At 35.0% G+C, this 27,398-nt stretch overlaps 1 protein-coding gene across 1 annotated transcript in view; it reads right to left on the bottom strand.

Annotated features, from left to right (window-relative positions):
* The window catches only part of UBE2K (ubiquitin conjugating enzyme E2 K), a 70,694-nt gene that overhangs the window by 10,190 nt on the left and 33,106 nt on the right, over positions 1-27,398 (bottom strand). The window contains exons 2-4 of the mRNA XM_058546918.1: positions 21,658-21,751; positions 16,791-16,849; positions 8,032-8,114 (exon numbers count right to left, since the gene is read on the bottom strand). Coding sequence (XP_058402901.1) covers positions 8,032-8,114; positions 16,791-16,849; positions 21,658-21,751 — 236 coding nt within the window. The remainder of the gene's footprint in view (positions 1-8,031; positions 8,115-16,790; positions 16,850-21,657; positions 21,752-27,398) is intronic.

Below are 27,398 nucleotides of genomic sequence, written 5' to 3'. Positions count from 1 at the left end.
CTAGAATATATAAAGAACACCTACAACTCAACAACAAAAAACAAACCTGATTAAAAAATGAGAAAGGACTTGAACAAACATTTCTCCAAAGAAGATATACAAATAGCTGATAAGCACATGAAAAGGTGCTTAACATCATTAACCATTAGGGAAATGTAAATCGAACAATGAAATACCACCACACCCATTAGGATGACTACTATAAAAAAAATAGAAAATAACAGTTGTTGGTGAGGATGTGGAGTAATTGGAATCCTTGTGCACTGCTGGTGGGAACGCCAAATGGAGCAACCTCTACAGAAAACAGTATGGCAATTCCTCAAAAAAATTAAACATAAAATTACCATATGATCTAGCCATTCTACTTCTGGATATATACCCAAAATAATTGAAAGTAGGGACTCAAACAGATATTTGTACACCCATATTCTTAACAAACATTATTCACATAGCCATAAGGTGGAAGCAACCCAAGTTTCCATCAACCAATGAATGAACAAAATGTGGTATTTAAATACAATGGAATATTATTCAGCCTTAAAAAGGAAGAAAAACCTGACACATGCTACAACACAGATGAATCCTGAAGACATTATGTTAAGTGAAGCCTGGAAAAAAAGGATAAATACTATGATTCATGCAGTACCTGGAGTAGTCAAAATCATAGACACAGAAAGCAGAATGGTGGTTATCATGGCCTAGAGAGAGGACGGCATGGGAAGTTATTGTTTAATGGGTACAGAGTTTCAGTTTTGCAAGATGAAAAGAGTTCTGGTGGGTAGGGTGGAGGGATGAAGAGGCAGAGGCTTTTTAGGGCAGTGAAAATACTCTGTACACCATAATGATGTATACTTGTCATTACACATTTGTTCAAACCCATAGAATGTGTAACACCGGGGGCCGGCCGGTTAAGTTCGTGCGTTCTGCTTCAGCAGCCCAGAGTTCGCAGGTTCAGATCCCTGGCGCGAACCTACGCACTGCTTGTCAAGTCATGCTGTGACAGGTGTCCCACATATACAGTAGAGGAAGATGGGCACAGATGTTAGCCCAGGCACAGTCTTCCTCAGCAAAAAGAGGAGGATCGGTGATGGATGTCAACTCAAGGCTGGTATTCCTCACCAAAAAAAAAAAACCAAAACTATAACACGAAGAGTGAACTATATGTAAACTATGGACTTTGGGTGATTGAGATATGCCAATGCAGGTTCATTAACTGTAACAATATACCACTCTGGTGGAGGATGTTGATAATGGAGTAGGCTATGTATGTGTAGGGGGAGGGAGTATATGGGAAATCTCTGTGTTTTCCTCTCAATTTTGCTGTGAATCTAAAACTGCTTTAAAAAATTGTCTTATTAAAAAAAAAAAAAGAGTTCTGGAGACTCGTTGCACCACAAGTGACTATATTATTACTCAACTATACAATTTAAAACAGGTAAGATTACAATATTATATGTCAACTAAAGAAACACAACATTTAAGATGGCAAATTTTGTCATATATATTTTACAATTACATAAAAAATTTCTACTTCTTTCATTTGCAGGGTCTTTATTGGGAAGACACTCTCAAACTATTTACAGACCTCTGGAGTTACGACTTCAAAAATCAGAAACTAAAGACCTAAAGTTGAACATATTAAAAGGAATAGTTTGCCCTCAAGACTGATGGAAAAATCTGGAGCTTTAACTTTTGATTCAATTCGTAACAATCTCAAGAAGAAGCTGTAAGTTTTCTGTATGCTTGAAAGTTTTCATAACAAAATGTTGGGGAGGTGTTTATAAACACTAAGAATTAGTTAGCTAATACAATGAGAACTACAAGACATTATTGAGGGAAATCCACGATGACATAAAGAAATGGAAAGATATCCCATGCACGTGGATTGGAAGAATAAACATAGTTAAAATGTCTATATTACCTAAAGCAATCTACAGATTCAATGCAATCCCAATCAGAATCCCAATGACATTCTTCACAGAAATAGAAAAAAGAATACTAAAATTTATATGGGGCAACAAAAGACCCCGAATAGCTAAAGAAATCCTAAAGAAAAAGAACAAAGCAGGAGGCATCACAATTCCTGACTTCAAAACATACTACAAAGCAATAGTAATCAAAACAGCATGGTACTGGTACAAAAACAGACACACAGATCAATGGAACAGAATTGAAAGCCCAGAAATAAAACCACACATATACGGACAGCTAATTTTCGACAAAGGTGCTAAGGACATGCAATGGAGAAAGGAAAGTCTCTTCAATAAATGGTGTTGGGAAAACTGGACATCCACATGCAAAAGAATGAAAGTGGACCATGTGCTATCGCCATACACAAAAATTAACTCAAAATGGATCAAAGACCTGAAGGTGAGACCTGAAACTATAAAACTCATAGAAGAAAATATAGGCAACACACTATTTGACATTGGGTTTAAAGGAATCTTTTCGGATGACACGCCTACCCAGACTAGGGAAACTAAAGAAAAAATAAACAAGTGGGACTTTATCAGACTAAAGAGCTTTTATAAGACAAATGAAATCAGAATCAAGATGAACAAACAACCAACCAGCTGGGAGAGAATATTTGCAAAACATACATCTGACAAGGGGTTGATCTCCATAATATATAAAGAACTCACACAATTGAACAACAAAAAAACAAACAACCCGATCAAAAAATGGGCAGAGGAAATGAACAGACACTTCTCCAAGGAAGATATACAGATGGCCAATAGGCACATGAAAAGATGCTCAACATCACTAATCATCAGGGAAATGCAAATCAAAACAACACTAAGATACCACCTCACGCCCGTTAGAATGGCTATAATCACCAAGACAAAAAACAACAAATGTTGGAGAGGATGTGGAGAAACAGGAACCCTCATACACAGCTGGTGGGAATGCAAATTGGTGCAGCCTCTATGGAAAACGGTATGGAGATTCCTCAAAGAATTAAAAATAGAGATGCCCTATGATCCAGCCATCCCACTACTGGGAATCTATCCAACGCACCTGAAATCAACAATCCAAAGAGGCTTATGCACCCCTATGTTCATTGCAGCATTATTCACCATAGCCAAGAAGTGGAAGCAACCTAAGTGTCCCTCGACTGACGATTGGATTAAGAAAATGTGGTATATATATACAATGGAATACTACTCAGCCATAAAAAAAGACAAAATCGTCCCATTTGCAACAACATGGATGGGCCTGGAGCGTATTATGTTAAGTGAAATAAGCCAGAAAGAGAAAGACAAACACTGTATGATCTCACTCATATGTGGAATATAAACAAACACATGGACAGAGAAAACTGGACTGTGGTTACCCGGGAAGTGGGGGTGGGGGGTGGGCACAAGGGGTGAAGGGAGTCATATATGGGGTGAAGGACAAACAAAAATGTACAACCCAAAATCTCACAATGTTAGAAACCATTAAAATATCAATAAAAATGTAAAAAAAAAAAAAAAAAAAAAAAAAAGAATTAGTTAGCTAAAAAGAAACCTAAAAGCAAAGTTTTAAAACGCTAAACACAAAATTAATGATAAACAATGACATTGTTTTAATAATTACTTGTAATAAAATTAATACCAAAACAGAACCTACTCTTCTGCCCCTAAATACTATAGAAACTATAACATCTTTGATGGGTTAAAGAAATGTGTATATTTTTGGACTATTCTACATTAACTCTTAACTTTTAAATCTAAATTTAGTAATGTGAAAAAGTATACAATTGAAAATAAAATCTTTTATTCCATTTATTGTTCTTTTCCCATAGTACTGATTACATTCATATTGCATTGAGATTTTTAGGAGTCAGTGCGTAAAATTAGTTTAAATCAACTAAAAACAAATCCTAACAGGCAAATAGGAGTATGAAATTTCAAAATGTGTTAGCTAATTTTAATTACTCAGTGGACGATATGAATAAGCCAGAGTACCTTATAAATCTATCCTCAGTACATTAATTTTGCTCAGATCTCAAATCAATAAGCACAGTTAAATATGGTTAATTAAATATTCATTCACATGGACTCAGTAGGGCCTGTATTTAATATGTAGAATAAGCCCATAAATTGTTTGTATTGTTGACTAACTTTTCTGTTAAGGATCTTCCAGAAGACCTTCAATAAATAATCTATTCAAAAACAATGAATGCTACTTCATTCATAGAGCATGGCAACTTTTTCGTTATAATTTTTTTTTAAATTTAATTAATTAATTTATTTTTCCCCCAAAGCCCCAGTAGATAGTTGTATGTCACAGTTGCACATCCTTCTATTTGCTGTATGTGGGACGCAGCCTCAGCATGGCCGGAGAAGCAGTGCGTCTGAGCGCGCCCGGGATCCGAACCTGCGCCGCCTGCATTGGAGCGCACGCACTTAACCGCTAAGCCACGGGGCCGGCCCTCGTTATAATTTTTTATTAAGGTATAATAAGCTGAGTAAAATGCTGTACAGCTGGATGAATTTTTATATACGTATACACCCACATAACCAGCACCTAGATCAAAATATAGTTATTTAACCAGCACCTAGATCAAAATATAGTTATTTCCAGCACTCAAAAAGCCTCACTCTTGGCCCTCCCATTCACAACCCTCACCTACCTCCACCACTGTCCTAATTTCTATCACCATAAATTAGTTTTGGCTTATCTTAAATTTCATAAAAACGGAATCGTACAGTATGTACTCTTTCGTGTCTGCCTTTTGTCACTCAACATGTCTGGGAGAATCCTCCATGTTGTTTGTGTCAATATGCTTTTTCTTTTTTTTTTTTTACTGCTATGCATAAGTGTATGTTCCACTATACAATTATACCATTACATATCCATTTTCTAGTTGACAGACATTTGGGTTATTTCCAGTTTAAATAAACATGCTATGAATATTCCTGTACAAGTCTTTTGGTGGACATATGCACTCATTTCTCTTGGCTTTCCCTTGGCTATACCTAGGAGTGCAACTGCTGGGCCATATTGAAGGTGTGTTTAGCTTTGGTAGATACTGCTGGTTCAGTGGTTGAACCACATTCCTACCAGCAACGCACGAGAACCATTCACAAGTGTGTAGTGGTATCTAACTGTGATTTTAATTTGCATTTCCCTGATGACTAATGATGCTAAGCATAGCTTACAGACCATCTAGATATTCTCTTAGTGCCTGTTCACGTCTTTTGGAAGGGCAGTATCATTGAGTGCAATTTTTTTTGTGTTGTGTGTGAGGAAGATCAGCCCCGAGCTAACATCCATGCTAATCCTCCTCTTTTTGCTGAGGAAGACCGGCTCTGTGCTAACGTCTATTGCCAATCCTCCTCCTTTTTTTCCCCCAAAACCCCAGTAGACAGTTGTATGTCATAGTTGCACATTCTTCTAGCTGCTGTATGTGGGATGCAGCCTCTGCACGGCCAGAGAAGCAGTACGTCGGTGCGCGCCCAGGATGCGAACCCGGGCCGCCAGTAGCGGAGCACGCGCACACAACCGCTAAGCCACGGGACGGCCCGTGAGTGCAATTTTTATGTGTTGTCATTTTCTTCCCCAGGTAAATAAACACTTTTAGTCAAAATAGATATCTGTGGAAAAATGTCAAAAATAGTTTCCACATCTGCTAAGTTACGGAGTTAAGAAATAAACCATACTAATGTAAGATGTTAAATATTAAAGGTAGATCACCATCCACATGTATTAATAAAAGACCAAGATCAACAAATTGTTTTCTAGCATACTTGTCCCAAATTATTCAATGTTTATTCAATTTATTTTTCCTAAGATCATTATCTTTATTTATCAAATTCCAGTTCTGAAGCCTAAACACTCACTCTCAAACATGGTTATCCACTGAATGTCAATTATACCGCAACAAAGCTGGGGATGGGCGGGAACAAATACATGGATATCCAATCTTACCTATTTTATCTGATGTGTCTGATATCTTTTAACTTTTCGATTACATACATATGAAACAAGACTAAATTCAGCTATTTCACCTACCTTAGGAAATGAGAATAGTTAATATAAAGTATTTTGGTACAAAAATTCAAGTTCTCTCCCTATACATATATACACCATGATCTTTCAACTATCTATAGAGAGATAATCAGAAGTAGTACTGCTGGCTTAACAGCAAAAAGGGAAGTCAGTGGAAGACTTTAGCCTGGACCTTTATTTGTTTTTAAAGTGGGGGGGGCGGGGCGGTGGAGAGAGACAGAGTATCATTTTGGCTGCTGAGAACAGCCTGAGTAGGGCAAAGTCAGAAGGAGGGGGGCAGACTACTGTAATCATCCAGGCAAGAGGTAATGAGACTTAGACCAAGGCAGTAGTAGTGAAGCTGCTGCTAAGATTTTGGAGGTTTCACCAAGAGGATTTGCAGACAGGGGTACAGGGTATCAGAGAAAGAAAAACCAAGGATCATGATGAGGTTTTGGCCTGAGCAACCGCAAGAATGTAGTTGCCAACAACTTAGATGGGTTGAAGCATGTTTTGGATTAGGGGAATATTAGTTCAGTTTTCAACACATTTAAGTTTGAGATGTTCATTACGTATACAAGTACATATAGACGTTAAGGAGGTAGCAGGACATTAGTCTAGAGTTCAGGAAGGATAAATCTGTGAGTTGCTAGTATATAAACAGTGAAGTCATGAAATCAGATGAGCTCACCAAGGAGGTGAACATAGACGGAAAGGAGTGGAGGTCAAGACTTAGCCCTAAAGCATTCTCATGTGCAAAGCTGCAGGAGATGAGGGAGGAACTACATGGTTAAGGAGTCTGGGAGTGGGCACAGGAGGGGGAGAATAGAAGAACTGATGTCCTGGAAACCAACTGAAAAAAGCACAATGTCTCTAGAACTGCAAATATTCATTAGTATCACCAAATGATACACTTGTAAGGGGCCCTGGAGATGATTTTAAAATTCAATAAATTGTGAAAAGTCACAAATCAAATGAATGACAGAAGATAAAGTTAGGTCTATTTCACACTGTTCAATGTTTTTAACAATATGGAATATAGTTTAATCTATATTCCATAGAATATGAATTAGAAACTATATTCTAAGAGATGATCTACTGAGGGAGAGTCTTGACTCAGATGTGCTGTTAGAATGGAAAAAGAAACAAAACAAAACCAGCAACTCTCACCTGTTTATCCAGTTACTAAACAAACCAAATCACCCATACACTAAATGTCGTCATTCTTGTTTCACTTTGTTCAGGTTCAATTCTCTCCCTTTCTTAACAAATCAAACACCTAACTGATTACTATTTTCTTTCATTCCAATGTCTTTTTAGACCTCTTGTCTTAGTTTTTCCATCCATATTGTGAGAATATGCCAGGCTCTAGTATAAAAGACTTAAATAAACCAATTCATTTAATCCTCTCAACAGCCCTATGAAGCAGGTATTAACTTCATTTTTTCAGATGAGGAAACTAAGGCACAAAGACTAGGTAATCTGCTCAAGCCCACACAGCTTAGTAAACGGCAGAGCCAGGATTTGAACCTAATGGCTCCAGAGCAAGAACTCTTAAAACAATATGCTGTTAAGATAAATCAAACAAAACATGTGAAAGCATTATAAAGTGCTGTCCAAACGAAGATATTACCAAAAAGGTACTCATTCGTGGAATCTGAGAACCTTAACTGTGCTCAGTTAACACAACTTTTAACATTTTTGCAGCCTAAATTCCACCCAAGTCAGAGCTGATTACTTCAATACTTAAATTTTTTTTATTCTTTCACAGATATCTTCCTGAGATAGCAAAGGATGAAATTTATGAAAATAACATGAAATCCAACACTTTTGAGGATGTAAAGCTAGCATCTGACAATACTTAATAAGTCACTATTTAAATATAGATTGTGATCTGAATTATAACACATTTTCATAAAGTTTTAAAATTAATGTCCAAAATAAGAGAAAGTATAATATATGCTTATGTTTTGAGACAATTACACATTTAATACTCTAAATACAGTCTTAGAATTCATATGAGAGAGGGAAGAGGGTGAATTCAAAATCTCTTACCATTGATCTTTCAGGATATCCAAACAAATAGCCCCTGTGACGGAACTAATATTAGGATGCCATATTTTAGTGATAAACCGGACCTAGAATATAAAGCACACTTGAGTTTTTAAGTAAAAGAAATAAAACACATACAATTTAAGTAGAACTACAAGAAAAACGAAGTCCTCAGATGTAAAAAAAAAAAAAATGGCCGTATTTACATCACATTTTGCCTAGGTGAAGAGAGGAGTGTAGAAGACAAAGCATTCAGCAAGCTGAATGCTGTCACTGACATACATTCTTTTTTTTTTTTTTTTTTTGTGAGGAGATCAGCCCTGAGCTAACATCCGCCAATCCTCCTCCTTTTTTTGCTGAGGAAGACTGGCCCTGGGCTAACATCGGTGCCCATCTTCCTCCACTTTATATGGGACGCCGCCACAGCATGGCTTACCAAGCAGTGCGTCGGTGCGCGCCCGGGATCCGAACCAGCGAACCCCGGGCCGCCGCAGTGGAGCGCGCGCACTTAACCGCTTGCGCCACCGGGCCGGCCCCTGACATACATTCTTTTTAAACCTTTTAATAAATCTTCCGCCTTTAAAGAAACCCAACAATTATCAGGTGTTTACAATTTACCTAGCATACTGTTAGATGCTATGATAAATACAAACATGGACTTAAATTCATTTAGGTAGATACAGTAGTATATAAATCAAAATATTGATAGTGAATGGCAACTTTTTTAGTGTTAAGTAAGGTGTAGAATAGGTTTGAAGGAACAAGTGGCTATAAGATTGATCCTAATTTTTCCGTAACATTTTTTTTCCTCAAATTCTTTTTTTAAAATAATTCAGCAAATACATGAAGACTTATTATTATATGCCAGGCACTGAGCAGACACTGAGGCTTAGAGTTTAAGAGATTTATCCAAAACCAAATAACTAGCTAGCAACAGAACAAAATGCAAACTCAGAGAATCTGATTTCAGATTCTGAGTCTCTAATCACCTCACTATTTGTCTTAGCATGGAAGAATAAGAAACCAACAAAGTGAAAATGGTAACTCTATCAGACTACCATGAAATAAAATCTAACTCATCAACTCTTACTTATGTGCTTTTAGAAGATCATTACTATTATTATTATCATCACTATTATTATTATTATATCTGACACATATGATAGTATTCTGAGTCAAAATTCTTTAACAATAGATTATTACTCTGAGCCAAGTAATGTTCTAAGTACTTTACAAAAATTAATTTATCAGTATATGCTCCAAATCTAAGTTATTTATGGAAAGAAGCTAAGCAGATAGCTTCCACTTCTCTTCTTGTGACATGATTGTCTATACTACCTGTCTCTACTTCCTTACCTACTTAGTCACTATCTTCTATGCCATGTGAAAAAGCACTTTAAGTCACCAATGACTTCACAACACTAATAATGTGCACTTTCCTTGATCCTTTTTTAATTCTTAAAATAATCTTACTGCTTTCAATGATATCTACACTTCTCTCCATTCACAGAACCACCATCCTGTTAAAGGAGACTATCATTCTGTACCTGGCTCACTGAACAGTATATACTGACTTTATTGCCTTCAGTTTTGCTCCCTCCAATCCATTCTCCACACAGAAACCAAAGAGAACCCCTTAAAACAAATATGATTCATGGCAGTACTCTACTTAAGGCCCTTTAAAGACTTCTCATTCCCTTTATGTAAACCCACACTCTTAAACCGGCCCTATTCTACTTCTCAGATTAAATCTCTTTTCTACCCTATATTCCCTGCACTTGCTCAACAAGTAATATTCAAAAAAATTTTTTTTGCCTTGGGCCCTTCATACGTGTTTCTTCTTTCAATAACACATCTTGATGTCCTCTTCTCCTGGCTAACTCCTCCTTATCTTTCAAGTTACGGCTTCCATATCACTTCTTTCTGATCAGTTCCCACAGCACCTTGTGCTTTCCTATGTCATAATATTGATCACACTTCTCTAATGTCTTCTTTATTTGTCTGACTTTCCCTGAAAGACACGGTAGCTATCCTGCTCACCAGAGCACCCTAAGTATCTAAAGAGCCTTACATTGAATGAATATGCAATTAACATTATGACAAACCTGTTATTATAGGGCTAAACGGTATCCCTCTCAAATATAGTGCAGGTCAAATAAGATACGCCTATAGGGCTTATGTACAACAAACATTTCTTCATAACAGTTATAACCACAATATTCACATCTTAATTTTCACCACTGAGTTCAAAGCATAAAGATACAAAATAACCATATGCCATAATTTCAATAACTCAAGGACATTACAGCATTTTGTGACTTTAAAACAAAAGTTCATTCAATATTTTCAACAAGATTGAAAAACAACTTTAAATTACTACTGAAGATGTCAGAAGGTTTATGGTTTATGCAGGTGATCTAAGGCAGTGTCAACTGTATCTTGCTTTTTAAAAGAGTCTTCAATACATGATTCTCCACGGACTCTACATGAAAACAAATATGCATATACGCAGGACAAAGGAAATTACTGAACTATTTCTTACTTTGTACTAAATCTACAGTTAGGAATAAATATCTTTGAATTTGCAGATGATCTAATAAAGAAATTAGTTTTCAAGAGAACACTCCATTAACCATCAGTATAGATGTAAGTAACTCTTATAAGTAGTTCTTTGTGTGGTCTACCATTCTTTATCTCCTATTCCTCTCTTCTTTATTATTCTTTATCTTCAACTACCTCCTTTCTTAGGTTTTTCACTTCTTTCTTTGTCTTCCTCAAGCCTTAATATCACCACTGGTACCCACATGTATCCCAGAATTCTGTCCTATTATTCTATATCCAATTCATGTCCATTGTGTCACTTTCTCCCATAATGTTACCATCCCTGTCCTATAGCAATAAAAATGTAGAAGCAAAAGAACTTGGAAGAGATGAAGTATAAGTGTAAGTAAATATACGACACTTATTATGACCTATTTGAGTCATATTTGACCTGATTACAAAACAGATATGGGATGGTTTAAGTACTAAAACACTTACTAATAACAATTCAAGTCTTATTTTCACAAATGAAACTAATATTAGCACCATCTGGGTAACTTCAGAATGCTCATCAGCTTTGAGGAGCACTCAAAGAAGAGAAACAAAAATCTTTTTTTTTTTTTTTGTGAGGAAGATCAGCCCTGAGGTAACATCCATGCCAATCCTCCTCTTTTTGCTGAGTAAGACTGGCCCTGGGCTAACATCTGTGCCCATCTTCCTCCACGTTATATGGCACGCTGCCACAGCATGGCCTGACAAGCGGTGTGTCTGTGCACGCCCGGGGTCCAAACCCGGGCCACCAGCAGCAGAGCACGCGCACTTAACCGCTATGCCATGGGGTCGGCCCCAGAAACAAAAATCTTAAGTGTTACCAGACTGAAATGAAGGAAGGGGACTATTTTTAGTTATCTATATTGGGACACCATCATCAGTAATTTTATCTCCTTCTACAGGATGCATCCTATATTCACTCACTCTTTAGTTCAACAAACATTTCAGCAACTATTTCATAGTAAATGTGAGTTCATATTTCCATTGGGAATTTCCAGTTTCAAGCTTGGAACTCAAGAATGTTACAATAGTAAACCAGCTTTAACTAACTTACTGTATAAAAGAAAATGCTATTTTATTTTAAATATGCATGCAGAGAGAGGCAGACTCATTAAAGGTTATTAGCATTGGTATTTATACAGTCATGCATCACTTAATGATGGGGATATGTTCTGAGAAATGTGTCGTTAGGTGATTTTGTCATTGTGTGAACATCACAGAGTGTACTTACACAAACCTAGATGGTATAGCCTATTACATACTTAGGCTATATGGTACTAATCTTATGGGACCACCATCATATATGTGGTCCATCATTGACTGAAATGTCATTATGTGGTGCATGAATGTACTCAATTTCACATAAAAAAGTACGTTTATAAAACCAAGGAAAAAGAGGAAAATTCACAACCTAATCTCCAATACATAATTGGACAAATCACTGAGATAGTTTTCCTAATTTAATGGGTTTTTCTATTAATAGAATATATATTACAATTTACTCTAGAAATAACACTGGTTGTATGCATTGAATCAAATTTCTTCTGCACTATATTCAGCTGATTCAAAGAGATATCTTCTCTATCTAGAAGTTAACCTTCTGCTCTTTAGGTCAATAATTTATTGCAGAATAACAAACAGAAAGTACACTGTGGCCATGTTAAGATAAATCAATGTTAAGTTTTCAATCTTGTGCAATTTTAGCTGCACAGTAGTGAGAAGAGAATATAACCAGCTGACTTCAATACTTTTACCTCATAAGGCTTAAAATTAAACTTACACATTAAACATGTGAACATAATTCAGCAAGAAATTTGCACAAATATTCCCCATTCTTTCCATTATATTAACCAATCAGTAAAAATTCAAATCAATACAGTACATATCTAGAATACATTTACCATACGTTCATTAACATTTACTGCAAAAGCTTAATGCCATAAATGGGATGAGTGCCATATTTAAAAGAACACGAAATTCCAGCTATAACTAACTGGTTGAGGCCAGAGGGAGACAAATTTGGGTTGACTGAAGGAACATCTTTCTAAATCTTGAAGCTACCTCAATATGGAATGGCTGGAATTAGGATAATAGTGGCCTAAAGAGCAACACAAGCTAGTAACAAAAAGATCGGTTCTTATGTTTTGAGTCTATTTTTCTCATTGTACTAAAAATAAAGGGTGGTGGTGGTGGCAATAAAACAGTGATTTCAAGTGCCTAAAACAGAGCCAGCACTATGCAATCACTTTAGAGCTATATAAAGACAACAGACAGAAATCACTGACCACTTTTATTGAGACCATAATTTATCCATTGAAAGTGCACAACTTGATAGTTTTTAGTATATTCACAGAGTTGTGCAACCATCACCACAATCTAATTTCTGACCATTCCATCACTTCACAAAAAAAAGCACATAACCATCAGCAGTCATTTCCCATTTCTCCACACTCCCCCAGTCCTAAGCAACCACTAATCTATTTTTTTGTCTCTATGGATTTGCTTCTTCCAATGTTTCGTATAAATGAAATCAGACAACGTGTGGCCTTTTGTGTCTGGCTTCTTTCATTTAGCATGATGTTTTCAAAGTTCATCTATCTTGTAACAGATCTTATAACATCTATCTTGTAACACTTCATTCATTTTTATAACCAAATAATATTTTATGGTATGGATATATCACATTTTATTTATCCATTCAGAGGACGGACATTTAGGTTGCTTCCACTTTTGGCTATTATGAATAGTGCTGGTATGAATATTTGTGTACAAGTTGTTATGTGGTCATATGTTATTTCTATTGGGCACATACCTAGAAGTATAACTGCTAGGTCATAAGGAAACACTATGTTTACCATTTTGACCAAACTATTTTCCAAAGCAGCTCCGATATTTTACATTCCCACCAGCAGTATACGAGAATTTCAATTTATAGAGGAAATTTAAGTATCAATGCTACTGTATTTTAAAATGATGTTACAGAGGGAAGCCAACGGACTACTTCAAGGTCTTGTTGGGCCGGCCCCGTGGCTTAGCGGTTAAGTGTGCACGCTCCGCTACTGGCGGCCTGGGTTCAGATACTGGGCGCGCACCGATGCACCGCTTCTCCGGCTATGCTGAGGCCGCGCCCCACATACAGCAACTACAAGCATGTGCAACTATGCCATACAACTATCTACTGGGGCTTTGGGGGGGGGGGTGGAGAAGGGAGGAGAATTGGCAACAGATGTTAGCTCAGAGCCGGTCTTCCTCAGCAAAAAGAGGAGGATTAGCACGGATGTTAGCTCAGGGTTGATCTTCCTCACACACAAAAAAAAGAAGGTCCTGTTAAGGAGGTAGTCATTGGTTAATGCTACCTATTATTTACGGAGTGCTTACTCTGTGCAGGCACTGTTCTAAGTGTCGTATTTCATTAAATCTCAGGTACCATCAATTATTCAATACACCATTATTTTATGTACCCTTGAGAAAGAAAAAAACTCTGCCAATTAAATATGACATGCCATCCACTGAAAGATGTATCCCAACTTCAGAGATATTAAAAATGTGAAAAAATGTTTCACAGAAGTATTGAAATATAGTTCTTTACATGGATTAACTCCTTTAATCTTTATAATCCTATGAGAAGATTCTACAGATGAGGAAACTGAGGCACACAGTAGTTAGATAGCTTGCCTAAAATCACAAAGCCAGTTAAATGGCAGAAGTAAGATTTGAACTGTGGTTGATTGTTCTTGTTCTTGGTAGTCATATTCACTGTTTCAGACATCCTCACTCCTTCCTCATCAGGATCAAGGAAGTTAGAACACAGTCAGCCTTATGGGATCTGGGTTCTATTTAACTTCTAAGCCTCAGTTCCCTCAACTACTAGGATGTTATAAAGACTGTTTCAGGAAAGGCATATAAAATTCTTAGCACAGAGCAAGTGACAGCTGCTACTACCATAATTTAACAGTAAAAATGTAGTGGTTGAGAAAAGTCTCTCTTGAGGTCTCTCAAGAGACTCAAGAAAAGTCTCTTTTCTTTCTTCCTTACTTCCAAAATTCCAAAAAAATTTTAGCCTATGAGGCCATCCTTATCTCTAAACATTTAAAAATCTTCTTTTCTTACATTCATAGTATTCTACAATTAAAATACCCTCGAGTGATTATTCATTCTAATGATAACACTAACAACCTAGACTGAATCCAGGGGACGGTAACCAAGATGAGGATTAAAATTAAGTCACAAATATAAGATGAAAGCTTAACAGTGGTCATTTCTAAGTGGTCATATTGAAAAAATGTTTTCCTTTTTTATATTTCACTATATAACTTTCTCAAATTTCTACAAAAAACACAAACTACTTTTATAACACACACACACAAATCAACCAGACTTAAAAGGCAGAAACAACCAAAATGTCCATCACTGGGAGAATGGATAAACAAAATATGGTATATATGTACAACGGAATACAATTTAGCCTTAAAAAGGAATGAAATTCTGACATACGCTATAATATGGACAAACCTTAAAGACATTATGCTAAGTAAAATAAGCCAGCTACAAAGAGACAAATATTGTTATGATTCCACTTAAATGAGGTACCTAGAGTAGTCAAATTCACAGAGAGAAAGTGGAACAGTGGTTACCAGGAATTGAGGGCATGGGGTAATGGGGAGTTATTGTTTAACAGGGAAGATAGAAAAAGCTCTGGAGAAGGATGGTGGTGATGGTTGCATAACAGTGTGAATTTACTTAATGCCACTGAACTGCACACTTAGAAATGGTTAAAATGGTAAATTTTATGTTAAGTATATTTTACCATAATTAAAAAAAAAATCAACCAGGCTTATCAGAAAATAGATACATATAAGCAACAGAATAACAGGCAACCCGAACTGGTACGTGACCCAAATTCACCCTGGAACTTCCATTACAATGTCTATTCTTAAATGAGAACTACCAACAGCTTGAATGAAGGAATCCCAGAACATTTTCTGAGTGACTACTATCATATGCTGAAGGGAAGCTACACTGTTAGCAGCCATAGAAAATACAAAGACATAGTCTTTCACCTCAGGAGCATAGAAGCTAGTGAAAGAAACACACCCCCAAATAATCGAATATATTAACTGTATTTGTGTTGGTACTATATAAATTACATAAAATGCTATTGAAAGAGAAGAGGGAGAAACAACTTGATGGGCACAACTTAATGGAGAAAACGATACTTTACCCAGACCTCAAAAGAAAACTAGAATTTTAAATGATACAGACAATGATTCAAGTGAAAATGACAGAAAAATGTGAAAGAATAAGCACCATCTACAAATAGCAAATAATCTAGGGTGGAAAATAAGACCCATGTTGTAGGTGAAGGTGGTAGATTAGGATGGGAAAGTAGACTGGCATCAGATTGTAGGAGATTTTAAATGCCCAGCTAAGGAGTTTAGACTTTATTAACAAGGAAAGAAAAGAAACAGGATTAAAATTGTATTTTAGGAAGATTTACAGAACAGCAATGCAAAGAATGAACAGGAGTGGTCAAGATGGAATGGTGATTAAATATTATGCAAAATAGGGAAGTAATAAAGTGGAATGCCTAAACTAAAGTGGTGATGATAGGAAGCTGTTCAGTCAAAAATAAGTTTAGGTTAGTTCCCCTTGTTATACATGATCCTAGGGCATGCCATTCCCTCTTTTAACATTCATCACAGTTGCAATTATTCATTATTTTTTTTCCTGCTAGAATGTAAGTTCCATGAAATCAAGAACACTATAAGTCTTATTTATTGCTATATTGGCACACAGTACTCAAATAATTGTTCAATGAATTCAGAATACATTCTTCCCTAAAAAATATATTTCTTTGAAGCAAGTAAGAACTTGTATAAGGGTTCTCTAAATTTGGGAACACTGCAAGTTTTTTCAGACCTAGAATTTAAGCCATTGTCAGAAGCACATCCTATTCCTGTCTAGTCATTACTAGCTGCTTCTAAGTAAGCTTGCTTTTCATTCTAATTCCAGAAGCAAACCATCTGCCATTACCTGAAATCTTATCCACACTAAATTTACAGTCAACAACTCAAAAAGCTGTAATTTCAATAAGCACTAAGATATATATTAATTAAATGGGCCAAGAAATATATTTTAGAAGTTCATGCATAAAAATAGGCTTACAATACCTTAGGGGGATTAAATGGATACGTTTCTGGTATTTTTATCTCTAGTTGATATCTTCCTCCTAAAAAATGCGGAAAACAGAAAGTTAAGAATGCTGTTTACCTCAAATATGTGAAGCAAAATACAGTGACAGAACTTTTCAAAATATGTACTATTTTATACTCAATTACAACAAATTCATCTTAAAGTCGAAACCCAAAAAGGAAATAACCAAAAGCACTAGTTTTTAATTTAAAGCTTATTTAAAGCATACAGAATACTCATGTTATACGACTGTATTAGTTTATCAGTGAATAACAGGGCTAGAGATAGATGAATACATTAAATCCAAATACAATCCAACGCCAAAGATTTCTTTGGGACAACTGAATAGTATAGGTTCCGTCTCCTGTTGTTTCCTCTAACCCACACTGACAAAGATTTGCTAAATAACAGAAAAAACGGAAAGAAAAAAAAAAAGAAAGAAGATAGGGAGCTATAAAGGCATAGATGGTACAGAGCAAAAGGATATACAGATTATGCCATAAACTGAAAAAATCTACTTCTAGCTGGTTCTCTCAAATACCAAAAATGTCCCAAACTTTTAACTCATGCCCTAAAGTAAATGCCAACATTTCTTGTTAAAATTTTAAAAATAAAATTCAACAATAAGACAAGTGATAGGCATAAAGATAAAAAATTATTCTCTTCCTCTAAAAGGGTATACAAAATGCAAAACTTTACAAAGGGTTTGTTCTAACCAGTACTATATAAACAGAAGGCAACATTCTGTTTTGCTTTGAAGTTATCTTGAGCAACTAGCAGCTAAATACATTTTTTTAAAAAGTTTATCTAGCTTCCCATAACTGGGGTATTCAAAAGGAAGATAATTACCTCTCAGGAAACTGTGAAAGGGAAAGTTTTGCACTGGATGAGAGGCTGGATTTGATTCCTGACTCTAAGAAACCTTCAAATTCTAAGATTTTATGTCCCATTAACATTGAATACTCACTATTCCAACTGTGCTAATGAAATATTTATGTATGAAATATCTATATATGCCTGGGATTTGCTTCAAAATAAGTAAGGGATGAGTTACATCAAAGACTGGCTGTGAGTTGATAGTTATTAAAGCTGGCTGATGAGTACATGGAGGATTCATTATACCATTTGTCTTCTTCTGTATATATTTGAAATTTTCCATAACAAAAGCAAAATAAAATAAAAACTGTGTGCTAGGAGCATTATTAACTTCAAAATTCCATACATTCAACTCTCAGTATATTCTGGATTCTCTCAAACCACCTCCCTCCACTGTTAGGAATAGATGAATTTGGATCTGGGAGAAAAACAAAAGAGCAATTCACTTGTACCACTTTCAAGTCCTTTTTGGTTCTCTAATTCTTCTTTTCTTCCTAATTATTTTAATAGAACCCCATAGAAAATGACACATAAATTGAACTACATGCCTCAATCACAGAGCATATGGCAGCAGTGAAATATAAAGGAAAGTAGTCAAAACAAAAGAAACAAAAAAATAAGACAGGTGAGAGAAGAGTACCTGAGGAAATTTTTTGGGAATACAGAAATAACCATTTATGTTCAGTTATAAATGCTAGCTTCAAACATAGGTATAATAAACTTGGCCTGAGTAATATGTAGGTTCTTTCTTTTCCTTCCTAAGAATCTTACTTTTTCTGATTAAATTCCACATTACTGTCTCTATAACTTTCACATAAAATTTTTCCTTCTCAAATGTCTAAAACAATCTCTTAAGAGCAGTGTGAGAGCCCAGAGATATTATATAACTAATGCCGGACCCTAGAGTACCCCAAATCCTATTTCTACACCATATGCTATTAATATGCTCTGTCTTGCATTATTATCTGACAACTTTCAATATATAACCACTAGCATTATTAACCATAGCATTATTTGATATATATCAGAGCAACACAACTAAGGGAGCTTTACACTAACTACATTATTCATATTAAAACAGATTTCACTATAAAACATTTACTTCTTAAAGAACAGCGTTTAATATTAAAAATTTATAATCTTTAAATTTAACTTAATCCAAAGGGAAAATGGGGAAGGGATGAGATGTTAAAAAATAACAATAATGATTCCATAAATTCAAAACAACTCTTAGGAAGAAAGGCCCAAGAACTAAATTGTTCCTTTGCCACTGAGCTATTATGGCAAAAGAAGAAAACTGAGTTAAATAACATGTGCAATATGGTAATTTTTTCATGGATATTCTACTTCTCAATCTGGTTACTTTTAACACTACATAAAATAGCTGCCTCATTACTTATGGTGGTTATAAACGGTTTAACATTTCACATGTAAACTTTTGCCTTAGCTATTAAACTGAGATTTTAAAAAATCCTCGAAAACTAGGAAGAACCCTGCCATAAATATTAGCAAAATATTTTACCCATGTTCATATTTCAAAAAAAAAAAGTATCTAAGTTTACGCCCTCAAATGGTGCTTTTCCTAAAAAAAAATGAACAACTTCTCAATAGTTTTATGATAAAAAGAATACAATTTAAATTAATCTCAAATATATACCCAGACAGCATATTAAAAGTAATCTCATCAAACTTTAATGTCTCATTTAGTGGCAGCAGCAGCAGAAATAAGCACTTAAAAATTACCAAGCTTGTTTCTAATCAATAAATATGGTATATTTATAACTTCATCATCATACAAATAAGTGCATATTATGCAATTTTTAAGAATTCACCTATCTTTATTAATGGCTAAGAAGGTAATGAACATTCTGTTCATTCAGGAGGTTCAGGAGGTGCCTTGTTTATAAATATCAATTTGCTGGAAGAGCTCTAGAATGATGATGCTACTGCCCTACAGTTTTTTAAAAATACATTGAAACAACCTAAAAAAATAATTTAAGAATATTTATAATGTCTGCCTTTAAGAAGCTAGCATTATCATCACATACAACACCTGCTATTAGACAAGAACTTGATTTTTATAAGATAACTAAAGATCTTATCTCCATCTAATGACTGTCAAAGGGACTAAATGAATAGCATCCACGAAAGCATGCAGACAAGGCCTGGCATATGGAAAGCACTCAAAACACGATATAAAAATTTAAATAAGTCTAGAAATGGCTCATATGAACTATAAAACAGAAAATAAAATTTTATCATTTAAGATTTGATAGGAAATGCTAAAGATATTCTAGTGTCTTTAATAATTTGTATGAAGGGTCCAGCCCAGTGGCATAGCAGCTAAGTTTGCACACTCTGCTTCGGCACCCCAGGGTTTGCAGGTTCGGATCCTGGGCGTGGACCTACGCACCGCTTGTCAAGCCATGCTGTGGCAGTGTCCCATATAAAGTAGAGGAAGAGGGGCATGCATGTCAGCCCAAGGCCAATCTGCCTCAGCAAAAAGAGGACGATTGGCATCAGATGTTAGCTCACGGCTAATCTTCCTAAAAAAAAAAAAAAAAAACAAAAAAACTCAGAATATTAAAAAAAAAAAAAATTGAATGAAAGGGCCAGCCTGGTGGTGCAGTGGTTAAGTTCTCGCATTCCACTTCGGCGGCCTGGGGTTCACCGGGTTGGATCCTGGGAATGGACCTACTCACCACTCATCAAGCCATGCTGAGGTGCTGTCCCACAAAGAAGAGATACAACTCTACAACTATGATATACAACTATGGACTGGGGCCTTGTAGAGAAAAAAGAGAGAGGAAGATCGGCAACAGATGTTAGCACAGGGTCAATCTTCCTCAAAACAAAATTTTTTTTTTGAATGAAAACAAAAATATTCTAGAATATTAACTGTTCATTACAGAACTATAGAACCACTACACTCAAAGTAGACATCACCAACACTTCTAATATTCAGTCAATCCTGATTTATTTAAAAGCAGAAAGTGATTAGAAACATAGGCTTTGAAGTCAAAGCCTATTATAGGTCTCAAATCCCAGCTGTGCCACTGAGATGTTTGACCTTAGACAAGTTACTTAAGTTCTCTGAGCTTAAATTTCTTCACCTATGAAACAGTGGTAACTGTACTTACCTCATAAGATGAGTTGTAAGGATTGAATGAGAAAATATATGTAAAGCTCTAATAAGTAAAAACTCAATAAACGCTACTACTACAAATTCTGTTACATGATTTCTATTAAACAAATATTTGAATGCCTATCATATGGAACAACCTTGGTTATGCTACATAACCCACATTTACAATAATATTCATTACTGAAGATCTGCCTAATGAGGAAATAAAAAGCTATAAAGCTTCTTTCTGTATCTTACCACCCAATTTCATGGTCTAAAGTAGCTATAGACTTAGTTTATGAACACAAAGTTTAGCAAAGCTGCCTCCTTTCTTTTCTGTATGTCTTGAAATGATCACGTAAAGCTTTCCTGAATAAAGAAAATTAAATATTTGGAATATAGCCTGTACGAAGACATATGAGTGAATGAAATCCTTAACAACAAACAGGGGAGAGGAACTTTTATAAAAAAAATAAACATTTTATCAGTCAGAAATTTCAGACAAGGTTCATTATAGATACCAAATGAAGGGTAACTGAGAGTCTATAGTCCATATAAGTTAGAGGCTTAACACCCTCGGTGTTTTATACTGTTAAATTCTGACCTATATAACCTGTAACTTGGCTCTACTAAATCTATTTTAGGGAAAGAAAAAAGTTAGCTAAAATTCAGTAAGAAAAATCAGTCTAGATAAGTATCTAAATTTATTTTTTAAAAACTGCTATATATGCTAAGCCAGATGAAGTTACCTTCCATGTAGTTTATAGATGCTGAAGATACTCTGATTTAATGTTTCAGATAAGTTCTAATAAGCACAATATTTTGATACAGAAAAAAGTACTTGCCTTCATATGGTGTGTCTGGAGGTCCTGCTATTTCTCCTCTTAATTCTGTAAAATTCTCATCTACAAGATCTACTTTAATTTGATTTTTGCTCGTCTTAAAAATAAACAGAAAATAAATGTTAGTTATATCAGCAAGAAAAAAGCCTATTTTAAAGTATTACCTATAAAAAATTTTGAAACCCCCTCTTTCATAAGCTTGATTATCTGCTCTAGTAAAAATAACTCTGTTGCTTTTCTAAGACTAAATTAGCCAGTTTTAAGAATATTTAAAACAAAAAAACTAAGAAATTTTCACTTAAATGTTTTTAATGAAATAACACCACTTTGAACAATAGTGCAATGGCTTGTTGACTTTATAGGAATGTTTAGAGAAAAATAGCAGACACCTATTTTATATTTGCTAACTTCATGTATGTTAGATCCAAAGTGATAAATCTACTCATCTGTAGATACTATACCCCCAGGCTACATGGGTTCTATCCATATAAACAGAAAATTCAAGGTCATTAAAAGCCATTTACGCTATAAGCTCTTACTTGAACTATAGGATGACAACTCTACATAAACTTTAGGTTAACTAAATACTATACCATCCACCAGGATGGTGAAAGCTTTAAGCATCTAATTAACTTCCCTTTCTATGAAAATTCCTGAAGCCTAAATGCCTCACTAGAATCTTCTAATGCCTTCTTCAATTTGTTTTTCTGCTTAGTTTACTTCATTAGCAATCATCTACTTTTCAAAACAGACTTTTATTTTAAATTTATCTACATCTATTTATTTTGCACTTTACATTTCTCAAAGTACTTTCGTATCTATAGTATCACTTCAATCTCTCAGTCCATTCTCAGAGTCAATAGTGATGTTAAATGATTCAGAAAATCTGCCAGTGGGATTCACATTAACGTTCACAAGTACCTGTCTGCAAATGGGCTCTCTACTTATATTTTCTAACCTATACTAGTACCTTACTGGTCTATATTCCTAATACAGTAAGTCCTCTCCTTTTCTCAATTTTTTAAAATATAAATCCTTAATATACAAGTTATGTCTTCAATTTTGGGTTAGGAATTCATATCTTTACCTAAGTAATACAACATACCTACTCTTATGAAAGAAAGCCTCGTAAGATTTCAAGAGTAGAGCTTTTGCTTTAGAATTGATCTTAAACTTTTACTGGATGGAACAGTGTAAGAATTACTGCTTTACGGTCTTTGGCATCCTCCACTTACCCCCAACAGAAGATACTACTTTTATTCTCTTTCTAATAGTTCTAGTACAGAATGTTAAGTACAGAAAAAATATATAACTTAAAAAACAAATTTTAAAGATTTCATGACTCCTAATTAATCTTTTAATAAGAACATAGAATAAAAAAATTACCTCATGCATTTTAAAAAAGTGGTTTATTTCATAACCTTTTTTTACATTTGGGATTAAAGTATTTCATATTTTTCTGAAGATAATTTTACCACAAAATTAAAATTAATTATGAATATGCATCACGGGAAACTTCTTCCTGCCTTAAAAAATCATCATCCTCAGTAATTGTGGTAGAGAATGAAATGTACAATTTCAGCAATGGTAAAATACCTTGTTCAGTATGCACAGAAATGAATAATGTCAAAATGAAAATCAGAGGCATCAGATTCTCACTGACCAATTTAAGAAGCCACTAGTTTAACTACAGACTTCCATTTCTCCCCTAAGAGTTCTAAGTAAAACAAGAGTAATTGGATCTTGCAAATCATCAATGCTCTCAAACTTCTCTTTAGCTTCCCACAATACCCCCTTCCCAAAAAGAAGCAAATAACCCTAAAATGTAAGAATATTAGAGAACATGATTCGACTACGGTTTTGGGGAGGAGAGGAGGAGGTAACAGAAATCAGAAAAGCTGCCTTCTAGATTGCCTTCTACTGCCTGGGTAGTAAAATTCTAAATAATGTATTACTAATTTTCATACTTCTGTCCTTATTACCCCCAAATTATAATTCCGAGAAAAATGAGTCTTTTTTTTCACTCCAGAGAAAGAACACTATCAGTATATGAAAAATTTACTAAATCAGCTCAAGAAAATACAATAAGCATGATGAATCGCATTATAAAGCATTCTATACGGTCTAGAGTCTTTATCGGCATACAACCAAAGATTTTTCTTAAAAAAAAAAAAAAGGAAAGTTAAAGACAAAGATTTTTCACAGCTTAATTTTTCCATCATGCAACAATTATCCTTTATTACCTCCACAGTTTAATTCAAATATCCAGTTATTCCATAATCCAAAACTCCAATCCCAGTGCCCCCACAAACTAACAAACTCCCACTTAAGACTCAAGAACTGTAAGGAAGACATGGAAAATGGCAGAAGACGACAGACAGTATTAGAAAAGGCATGGCCTTTGGAGTCAGACAAATGTGAGTTGAGTTCTAGTTTCACCACTTACTTGTGGTGTTAATTCAGGTAAGTCACTTAACATCTAACTCTCAATTTTATTAGTGTAAAATGAGAATACATACTTCACAATTAAATGAGAATCTCCAGGATGGAAGTAGCATAGTTACCCCTTCCCTAACAATGTTAATTACAAAAACCTTTGATTTCAAAGCCCTATTTTACAAAATTTATTTCACAGTTCTGTTTCCAGTCTAAGAATGGAAATGTAATTTCTAAAAATAAATAACAAAACAATGTGTTATTTATTTTAATTACTGCAACAACCAGGGAGGCTAATGCTTTTGGCCGAAACCTGGAAGAATTGTGTTATCACTGAACTACATTTTTTGTGAAGACACTGCAAAGTTGCTTTTCTATACTTTCTTCTCTCTATTCAGCTAAACACACCGTGGGACCTCTGGTAGTCTTGGTTTTCCTGATGTTCCCTTGTGGCTCCAATGCATTTCTAACACATAAAAGGAAAAGAGATGAATACAAGCTACAGCTCCTAGTAAACGTTTTTTAAATAAACTATTTTATTAAGATATAACATACATAAAAAGTATGCAAAACAGCACACAATGTTAAAGCCAATTTGGATGCGGTAAATAAAAGAATATTACTAACAAGCAACAGTGCAAAATTTATAGCAATTCTAATAGATTTCCAAAGCCAAGTCTCTTGGTGAATTGATACCATCATCACAAAATTCTTTCAAATAATTCCCAGGGCCAGGCCGGCCCCGTGGCTTAGCGGTTAAGTGCGCACGCTCCGCTGCTGGTGGCCCGGGTTCGGGTCCCGGGCGCGCACCAACGCACCGCTTCTCCGGCCATGCTGAGGCCATGTCCCACATACAGCAACTAGAAGGATGTGCAGCTACGACATACAACTATCTACTGGGGCTTTGGGGGAAAAAATAAATAAATAAAAAAAAAATAATTACAAAAATAATAATAATAATTCCCAGGGCCTACTGTAGGCCAGAAAGCAATTTCAAGTGTTAGTAAACAAAACTAAGTCCCTGCCCACTTGAGCTTACACTCTAGTGAGAAAAACTAAAAATTGAAAGATTTTATCATATAAGCACCAAGTATAAAATATATTGTTATTTAACCTGTTTAAAAGTTACTATGTGACCTTGACCAAGTTAATTAACCACTCCATACCTCAGTTTCATCTTCGGTCAATTGGGGATTATAATAGTACCTACTACATACAGTTCATGGGGGAATGAAATGAATCAATACAGTATATAGAACAATGCCTGCCACACAGTAAATGCTGAATGTACAGTAGCCATTTAACATTGCAATATGTTGACTTTTTATAATAATGTTAGAACAGAAAACCTCCACCTAAAGCAAATACTGTACTTTTTAAAGGATAATTTATCATATTAGTCTCATTTCTATTTATTCTGGAAAACTTATTTTAAAGTAAAATTTAAAATCCAAATTTCAGAGAAGACAAATATAATTCTAACTGACCCCTAAAGGTATAATAATTCTCATACGCTATAAAGAAACTATTAATTTGTTTCCCAGTCAAATCACAACCACCAAAATTTAGGGGCATTGTTCACCATTATCATGCAAATAAATGTGAAATTCAATTTTTCATAATTTGTTGGAAATGAGGCTTAAAAGATTTAACAGTTGCCATTACTTTCTCGTAATGTAATGTAAATGACTTATCTTTCCCCTACTATTCTAAGGCACAAGAAATAAGCAAGATTTCCACTTTCTAAGCAATAAAAAAAAAGGAAAAGCTGAAGCTTGGGGCATGTCACCTCCCAAAGTACGGTTGAGATGGTAACTAAGAGACAAGAAGGACAATGAGAAACTGAGGCTATGGAGACACACTTACAGTCCTTACTAAAAACAAGTTCTAGACCAGTGCTGTCCAATAGAAATAAAACGTAAGCTACAAACATACTTTCAAATTTTCTAGTAATGACATTAAAAAGAGTAAAAGGAAACAGAAATTAATTTGAATTATATATTTACCTCCAAAATATAAAAAAATTATCATCCTAACATGTAATCAAAATTAAAACTTCTGAGATATTTTACATTTTTTTCAATACTAAGTCTTCAAAATCCACTGTGTAATTTACAATTATAGCACATTTCAATTTGGTCTGGCCAAATTTCAAGTCTTCAAAACCCACATCTGATAGGCAAATTCACAGATACAGAAAGTAAATTAGTGGTTGTTAGGGGAGGGGGGAGGGGGAAATGGAAAAGATCTGCTAATGGGTAAGCAATTCTTTTTTGTGGTGATGATATGTTCTGGAATTAGATAGTGGTGACAGTTGCACAACCCTGTGAACATACTTAAAACAAGTCAATAGTACACTTTAAAAAATCAAAAGTAATTTTTTAAAATGATGGAAAAAAGTCCTATGTGACCAGCGGCTATAGTACTGGACAGTACAGCTCTAAAGAACCAGGAAATAATAGCCTTTCCAATTACAGCAACAGTGTGCCATTAAAATTTTACTTTCTGGAGTTTTGTCATCATACTTCACACAATCTATGACACAGAATAATTAAAGTTCTGAACACATTAATTCCATGAATATTTATTGAGTACTCACTATCTGCAAGGCAAACAGATATTGATGGTAAAATGACCAACCAGAAATGTTCATTCTAAGGTATTAAACAATGAATTATATAATTTTTAAATGAAGTACAGGAGATCATGAGAGTAATATTTAAGAGAAAGAGAATCTGGAGGGTAAGAAGAGGCTTCTCCAAGGAAACTACCTTTAAAAGATTTAACTAGGCAAAAAGAACAAAGCAGGAGGCATCACAATTCCTGACTTCAAAACATACTACAAAGCAATAGTAATCAAAACAGCATGGTACTGGTACAAAAACAGACACACAGATCAATGGAACAGAATTGAAAGCCCAGAAATAAAACCACACATATACGGACAGCTAATTTTCGACAAAGGTGCTAAGGACATGCAATGGAGAAAGGAAAGTCTCTTCAATAAATGGTGTTGGGAAAACTGGACATCCACATGCAAAAGAATGAAAGTGGACCATGTGCTATCGCCATACACAAAAATTAACTCAAAATGGATCAAAGACCTGAAGGTGAGACCTGAAACTATAAAACTCATAGAAGAAAATATAGGCAACACACTATTTGACATTGGGTTTAAAGGAATCTTTTCGGATGACATGCCTACCCAGACTAGGGAAACTAAAGAAAAAATAAACAAGTGGGACTTTATCAGACTAAAGAGCTTTTATAAGACAAATGAAATCAGAATCAAGATGAACAAACAACCA

Source organism: Diceros bicornis, chromosome 8 (genome assembly GCF_020826845.1).
Source record: "Diceros bicornis minor isolate mBicDic1 chromosome 8, mDicBic1.mat.cur, whole genome shotgun sequence".
Lineage (NCBI taxonomy): Eukaryota > Metazoa > Chordata > Mammalia > Perissodactyla > Rhinocerotidae > Diceros > Diceros bicornis.
This window is presented reverse-complemented; position numbering and strand designations above follow the sequence as displayed.